This window comes from Triticum aestivum, chromosome 5B (genome assembly GCF_018294505.1).
Source record: "Triticum aestivum cultivar Chinese Spring chromosome 5B, IWGSC CS RefSeq v2.1, whole genome shotgun sequence".
In the NCBI taxonomy this organism is placed as follows: domain Eukaryota; kingdom Viridiplantae; phylum Streptophyta; class Magnoliopsida; order Poales; family Poaceae; genus Triticum; species Triticum aestivum.
In genome coordinates, this window is record NC_057807.1 from 254,066,447 (window position 1) to 254,074,803 (window position 8,357).

General features: G+C 45.8%; 1 protein-coding gene across 1 annotated transcript; it reads left to right on the forward strand.

The window, feature by feature from the left end:
* Positions 1–5,515: 5,515 nt before the first annotated feature.
* On the forward strand, positions 5,516–7,986 carry LOC123115945 (uncharacterized). Its single transcript, XM_044536973.1, has 6 exons — positions 5,516–5,662; positions 5,740–5,826; positions 6,219–6,401; positions 6,831–7,046; positions 7,140–7,280; positions 7,609–7,986. The coding sequence occupies exons 1-6, from the start codon at positions 5,519–5,521 to the stop codon at positions 7,984–7,986; spliced, it is 1,149 nt and encodes a 382-aa protein (XP_044392908.1). The 5' UTR covers positions 5,516–5,518.
* The last annotated feature ends 371 nt before the right edge of the window (positions 7,987–8,357 follow it).

Sequence of the window (8,357 nt, forward strand, 5' to 3'; positions counted from 1 at the left end):
AAACTTTATTTTCTTGTTACGATGATTTTTCCACTTCACTCTAAAATTCTTTGAACCTTTCAACTATTTCAGGCTTATGTTTCATCAAGTAGATATACCCATATCTGCTCAAATCATCTTGTGAAGGTCAGAAAATAACGATACTTGCCACGAGCATCAATGCTCATTGGATCGCATACATCGGTATGTATTATTTCCAATAAGTCAGTAGCTTGTTCCATTGTTTTGGAGAACGGAGTTTTAGTCATGTTGCCCAAAAGGCACGGTTCGCAAGCATCAAATGATTCGTAACCAAGTGATTCCAAAAATCCATCTTTATGGAGTTTCTTCATGCGCTTTACACCTATATGACCCAAACGGCAGTGCCACAAATAAGTTTCACTATCATTATTAACTTTGCATCTTTTGGCATCAATATTATGAATATGTGTATCACTACGATCAAGATCCAACAAACTATTTTCATTGGGTGTATAACCATCGAAGGTCTTATTCATGTAAACAGAATAACAATTATTCTTTAACTTCAAATGAATAACAGTATCGCAATAAACATGATCAAATCATATTCATGCTCAACGCAAACGCTAAATAACATTTATTTAGGTTTAACACTAATCTCGAAAATATAGGGAGTGTGTGATGATGATCATATCAATCTTGGAACTATTTCCAACACTCATCGTTACTTCCCCTCAACTAGTCTCTGTTTATTATGTAACTCCTGTTTTGAGTTACTAATCTTAGCAACCAAACAAGTATCAAATAGTCAGGGGCTACTATAAACACTAGTAAGGCACACATCAAATACCTGTATATCAAATATACCCTTGTTCACTTTGCCTGGCCATGAGCTTGGTGACCTCCAGTAAAGGCGCCAACAAACTCATGGCACAGATCCGCCCAAGAAGAGATGGAATCCACCGGCAATGAGATTAGGCTTGAGTGCCAATGAGAAGTAGTTGGCAAGCACCTTATCGTTGCGGGCCCCAGCAGCTTGCATCGCGATGGTGTAGATGCTGAGGAACTCTAGCGAGTGGGTCTTGCCATTGTACTTCTCGCCAACGTCAGGTTTGAACGTACGGTGGGAGGGCCACTGGAACTGCCATAACTCACGGGTGAAGGCCGGACAACCCACCTCGTAAGGTAGGCCACCGTAGCCTCCCGGTGCTGGGTGGTCCATAGCGGGCCCTGCCCACCTGTCCAACTGGTGGCGCGCGTCACGTCGGCGCTCGATCGTAGTTCAAGCGTCCTCGTGAGCCCGCTCTCGGAGGACCTGGCGCTGATCGCGGTTGGTTCGCGGGTCGGACGACGCGATGGAGATATCATCACGAGCGTCGCCGCGGCGGGCCGATGCCCGGGGCGGTCGGGATGGAGGCGGGGAATACACCGTGGCCGTGTCGCCTCCGGCGTGGTCTCCGCTAGCACGTGGCAGCCCCGCTAGCACATGGCAGCCCCGCAGAGCGACGGCCGACGGGTCCCGCCGGCCGCGGCCCGTCGTTGTTGGCGATGCCGACGAGGCTCCGGACGGTGGCCCTCCGTTCGTCAAGCTTCTCTGTGGCGGGAGGAAAATCGAGGAGCAGTTGTGCGCACGCTAGGGCTTCCGCTAGGGTGGGTGGCGGCGAAAGCTGGGTGGACCGCGATGCGCCTCGACTCCTAACCATGTTAGAAGGAGCTGCGTCACGGCTCCGCAGCCGTTCGCCACCTCCACCAGCACCCCGGTGCGCACGCTGGCCCTCCTCTTCATGTGATGGGTGCACCGGACTCTTCCCAGGGTGGCGTGCAGGATCACCAGCAGGGTGACGCTGCTCATCACGCACAACCTGAGAGGAGAGCGCCGTGGGCGCCGGTGTTGGTGTTTTGGAGGTCGTCGTGCCTCCGCCTGGCGGGACGGTGGCACCCCTGAAGGGCCCCGTGCCGCCTACGGGGGGGCCGACTCCATCTCTGGAGCCCGCGACTGGTGGCTCATCGCCTGGCGCCCGAACGGCGCCACTCGCCAGGCCTGAACCGCTAGGGTGACGTGGATGTTTGCAGGCCACGCCATGGGTTCTCTCCGTGACTGGCCCGGTACTGGTTCGCACCGGTGCAGGCAACTTGGTCCCGGACGAACCGATCACCGTGGTCGTCTTCTTCTTAGGAGCCATGGCAATGAAGAACAACTAGGCCAACTGCTAGACCAGATTCTCGCAATAGCGCTGCCCCCTACATGGCGCGCCAAAGATGTCGGTGGGAAACGACACCTATGGGATCACTGGAATCCCTTCTGCGGTTGCGGGGCGCGGAATCGTGAGAAGATCGGGACTAGGGGATGGCACACAGGGGATTTACCCAGGTTCAGGCCGCAAAGATGCGTAAAACCCTACGATCCTGCTTTGGTGGTTGTATTAGTGTTCTTGAGCTCTCGAACTAGCTCTGGGTGCTGAGAAGTTCAAAAGAGCCGAATCCCTTCTCAGTATGCCATGGGCCTCCTTTTATAGGCAAAAGGGGCCGCCATAGTTGCATACAGGAGGTGGAAAGTGCAACAGTTTTGTGAGGTTATCGCTAGAATTACAAGACAAGACGCATTAAATGTGGGGCTTAGGTGTCCGTCACTTTATTGGGGGACGGGGGTGAGGCCCGTCCCGTCTCACTGCACCTCTTGGCTTCGACACGCGCCCCGGCCAGCAACGCATGCAGCGCCTGTAGGCAGGCAGGTAGCTGAGGTGGCACAGTGGTGGAGCCTCCACGAAGGTCTACATGCTGCCACGCAGGTGCCTGCCTAGCTAGTTGGGTCGGTTGCTGGGCATGAATGGCGGTAGGAACTTGGCTGGTGCGGGCCTAGCAGTGGCCTTGCTGGGACGCTTGGCGACGGTCTTGCCGGGTGGCCCGGCAAAGGTCTTGCCATGGCACGCCGGCTTCCCCGACAAGGATCTTGCCGGGGGGGGTCCTGTGGGTTTCTTCGATGGGGACGACTGCCTTCCTATCCCCATTTGATCTTGATTGCTCTATGTCTTCACAAAGATCTGCATGCCATCACGGAGGTGCCTCTCGAACCCTATCCAAATGCAACTACTCAGCGTCCGTGGGCTTGAAGGTGGCTCGCTCAGCGGGCGTGGACGAGCTGCCCCGGCAAGGATCTTGCCGGGGCTGCAGGGCTGCCCTCGGCAAGGGTTCGTGCCGGGGCAACTTGTATTGCCCGTGCAACCTTTGTGGTCTTGGTCCTTTGTTGTTTTGCTTTGCTTGTCCCTGTGGCCTTTGCTCTTCTCCGGCTTCCCTCTCTTGCCTTGCTCATGTGTGGTCGTGGCAGGTGGCTCTGACTGCCCATGCACAAGTAAAAGGGGTCAAAAGCTAGGCCCCTACTTTTGTACACCGACAATCCCAATGGATCTTCTTGGACGATAAAGTATTCAGCTCCAAGGCTGACCTCCTCTTCGGACAGAGGCATGTAATTGCCATCTTCGGAATCATTGGGATCCTCGGGAGTATGCTGACCCTCATGCCGCTCTAAGCCATCAGGTTGGTGCTCGGGTGCGGGGTCCGAGGTCTTCCCCATTGTCCGGGGTGTCACCCTCGTCGGTGTCCGTGTTACTTTCTCTCCCTTGTCGCCCCTTGGATCATCGGCGTTGTCTCCGGCGTTTGGGGGGCTCCTCTCTAGGCCTGTTACTTTCCCTTCTGGGGGTGCCATCTCCATTAGCGCCATCACCATCGTCCTTAGGGGTGTCCACCATGTAGGAGTTATAGGTGGATGTGGCTATTCATCAGCCGGTGACGGGAGGGGCGGTGTCCGTGTGGGCCGTGGCTTCACTATCATCATCCATGTCATCAGCCTCCTCAGCGGCATAGTCCAGCAAGTCGGTTAGGTCTTCGACAATGGCTACTAAGTGGGTGGTGGGTGGGATGTAAAATTCCCTGTGGCCTGCCTCAAGGTTCCGTTGAGCGTGAGCCTTGGGCGGGCCATCGACAATGGTCATCATCAGAATCCGATCGAGTGCTTTGTTTAACAGGGCGAGGCTAATCGGGCTGGCATATGAGGTTTCTTCGGAGCTGACCTCCGTCGTCATTGTGAGGCGAGGCATGGGTCTGGCTAGGGTGAGATCCTAATCTTTGGACGTCGTACTTGCATCAAGGCTCGAAGCCGAGTCTGCGGTAAGGAGGGCGACTCCGGTCGGGGTTAGCCCCCGTCTTTGGATGCCAAACTCCAGTTGGGGCTCGAAGCCAATCCCGCGGTAAGGTGGAAAAGTCTGGACCAGCTTGATTCCAAGTCTTTGGACACATGAGTTGCTTCCATGCTCAAAGCTAACGGAGCTGTAAGGGCCGATCCAGAGATCAGATCAGGGAAGAGCCCTGAAGTCAATGCTTCGAAGGCCGTGGCCATTTCAGATAAGGCTGAAAAGCCAGTGAAGATCAGATCGCCCATAGTGTTGGTGATATACCCAAGTTACCAAACCTGATCTGATGCTCAGGGGAAAAACTGTCGACCTGGTTGAGATGACTGGTCGAGTCGGCGTGTGGGACTATGCTGCCGAACATGAAAAGCCACCCATGGACGAAGATGTCCCTAATACTGATGTAGTCTCCAATGATCAGGCGAGCCATCGATCCCTCAGTGATCAACCAGAGTAACTCTCAATGAAAGCATAGTGTCAAAACCGGCGGATCTCGGGTAGGGGTCCCGAACTATGGATTTTGGATTGATGGGGAATAGGGGACGCAGGACATGAAATTTACCCAGGTTCAGGCCCTGTCTAAGAGGTAATACCCTACGTCCTACTTGGTTATATTACTTGTGTATATGGGGTTTACATAGTTGATGCACCATGAGATCGGATGAACTAAACCCTAAACTAGTAGGATGGTGATTGTTGTCTTAGCCTGTAAGGATTAAACCCTCTGGTTTATACAGACACCAGGGGTGCTAGGGTTTACATATAGTTAGTTACATCAGGGGAATGCCGGATCTTCCATCTTGACTTGTAGCACACACCAAGGCACAAAAATTCTTCGGTCCGAATACAGTGCGGCCCAACAGTCCGGCCCATGAGAGATAGGCTGGCCACCCGAGGACCCCTAGTCTAGGACTCCCTTAGCGGGTACTCCACCAACCTTTATAGGAGTAATATGAGCATTAACTATGAAGATTTTTCCATTTATTACATATCTCGAATATTATCTGGGCATTAATACTCCAAGATTTTGGTTATAAAACTAGGACGTGGTGCAATTACCGTATCTTATCTCCTATAAGTGTGACCAATCAACTAGGGTTAACATTATCCATATGAGAAGATAATGTGAAGATCTTTCCATTTATTACATAAGTCAGATGGTTTTTGGGCATTAGTACTTCAAGATTTTTGTAATAAAAACCAATAGGTTGTCAATTATCATATCTTATGCAATTAATACCATGACATATTTCATTCTAGCAATGCAATTTATTGCTCTTCTTGAATGACAACCATTCATTTCATGATAGTTGCATAACTTTATAAATATGATGGTAGACACATTAACAAACTGAACATTTCATATTTCCACCATGAAAGAAAATCCATCTATCCGTGTGACCATTCTCTTAGCATATTTTATTCTAACCATCGGAGGAAAAGAAGTAAAGTGTATAACACAAGAAGAAAATACTAGCGCGATCCCATTGAATAAAAAAGTCAATAAGACTATTCTGGTATGTATAGATTCATTGTAGTTTGTACATCTATAATCATTTTTTTGGACTATGAAGTTTAGGAGATACAAAAATAGGTTGACGAAAGCGATGTTTACGACTGCATCGATGTGAATCTACAACCAGCCTTTAGCCATCCACTACTGAAAGACCACAAGATCCAGGCAAGTTTTAATAATCAATATATTATAACATTCATGTACTGGCTAAGTAAAATGTAGATGTACATGAATGGTATGTTATTTTAAATAGATAGTGCCAGGTAGGTAGCTAATGTATATAATCATGGTAGCAATTATTTGAACTCCAATGTTTATACTAATACTTCATAAATAAGCTTTCACAACACATCTAGTGTTCTTAATTTCTCTCCATGTTATATTTGTTTTATAGAATAGAAATATACAACATTTTGGTATGATCACCAAGAAGGGCAACATGCAAATTCAACTAATTTCATCAATATGTTTAATTGCGCATTATAACACATAAACATGAACATTTTTGATCATTTTTTTCTTGAAGTACATGTTGATTAAATTTTACTCATTAATAGATGGAACCAAGCTCTTTCCCACTAAGTACTTCTACCAAATCTCCATTGATGGATGCCATCCCACAAGCCCATTTGGCCCGGATTGAGTGCCCTATAGGAACGATTCCAATATTACGCAACAACAGAAGGGTCCAGATGCCAGTAGAAACTATTGGTAAAGTGATTAGCCAGGATGAACATGAGGTGAGTTTTTAATATAATTTTTTGGGTGATTCAGTTATCATGGTAGACTATGGCAATGCAAACTTTTCCTTCGAGTTGTTGAATGCACAACATTATTGCCTTGCAACCACATGTCGAAACGGTAATTACCTAACAACATTCTAGGATTTTATCGCATTAGATTCATCCTTTAGATAAAATATATGGCCCAAGGTAGTCAAATAAGTAAATGCAAATGATTACTTGTATAAACATTTTTACACTTAACATTTGTGTTACCATTCAAGTGGACTAAACTTTTCTCCAAGTGTTTCATCTATATTGACATTAGTTGCACCATTCAGTGATGTTCATCAAAATTTTGTTGTGATATGATGTCAATCTTTCTTATGTTTAAAAGGCATTAATATTTTCATTGTAAACAAGTCAATATCTTGTTTGGGCTTGCAGGTTGCAGGAATAGAGTATTTTGATGTGCTATATGGGACGCGGGCAAAAATAAATGTCTATAATCCTATGGTGAAGAATAATAGTAAGGATCTAAGCGCATCATGGGTACAAATTAGTAAGGTACAAAAAGTAGGTGTTGCAGATGGGATAGGGGCCGGTTCTTGGGTATATCCAAGCTACAGTGGTGACAACTTTGCTAGGTTTCATGTTGCTTGGGTAAGCCATAACTATTTCTTTGGATGCACCTTTAATTTAAGAATAACTTATAATGATACCCTTTTATTGACATTTATACACATTTATGTAAAGCTTGATGGCTTAAAGACTTGCCCTGATCATGATTGTGGCGCTTTTGTGCAAGTAAGCTCAAGTATTGGTCTAGGAGGAAGACTTACACCGGTTTCTATCTATAATGGACCACAATACCTCATAGATGTTATTATTTTCAAGGTATTCTCATGTAAATATGTTTGCTGATTCTTGTATTTTGTTTTTTCATATGAAATACATGAATGATATTTTGATGAAAGCTTGAAGACTTTGCTTAAACCAAAATTATAGGTCATAAACCCATAATGTAAAACAATATTACTAAGAACCTTTGATTGTACAAAATATTTTAACATAGGGGGAGACTCCCAGATATCTCTCTAATATTATATTCATGTTAACACGACATACAATTAAACAGAGAGTTTCACCTCACCACAAGCATTTCATCAACTGTTATTCATTTCAACTTTGTTAAGCATTTACATGAATCTTTGATTTATTTTAGGACCCAAAGACTAAAAATTGGTGGGTGGCTTATGGTCCACAAAACATACATATTGGATACTGGCCAAGGGAAATTTTCCATTTCATGAAGGATCAATGTAATTATGCATTATGGGGTGGATATGTTCAAGGTCCAACGGCCTCATCAAACTCTCCACAAATGGGTAGTGGTCATTTCGCTTCAGAAGGATTTGGAAAAGCAGCGTTTGTGAGTAATATCCAAATTGTAGATAATGAAGGCATGTATGTTACTCCAAATGACAAGCAAACTGGTCTTGTCGCCACCAATTTATCCAAATATACCGCGAAGGCTCATGGTTATGGATATAGTCACTATGGTGTGCATACTTACTATGGTGGACCTGGTGGTTTTGTTTGAATATATATATATATATATATATATATATATATATATATATTAATAAAGTTTCCATAATCTAATTAATATGTCAACTTGGACAAATTATTCTGTGATTTTTTCATGTTCGAATGTATTTATAGTGGTGGATAAGTTGAGTCATCCAACAGTGTAGGTTAGGTTTGATTTTGTCGGCTATACACTGTGTATTTTAGTTTTTCTTCTAGAAAGTGTTATGTTTGATGCCGTATAAGAATAAGAGAGACAAACCTGTTAATTGCACTATGTGTGTACTTCACTCTATGTAGATAAGACACTGAATACATTGCCTATTCTTGCGATAATTGAGAACCATTTTTGTGTGTCTCATCTTTTACGGTACGTCGGGAAAA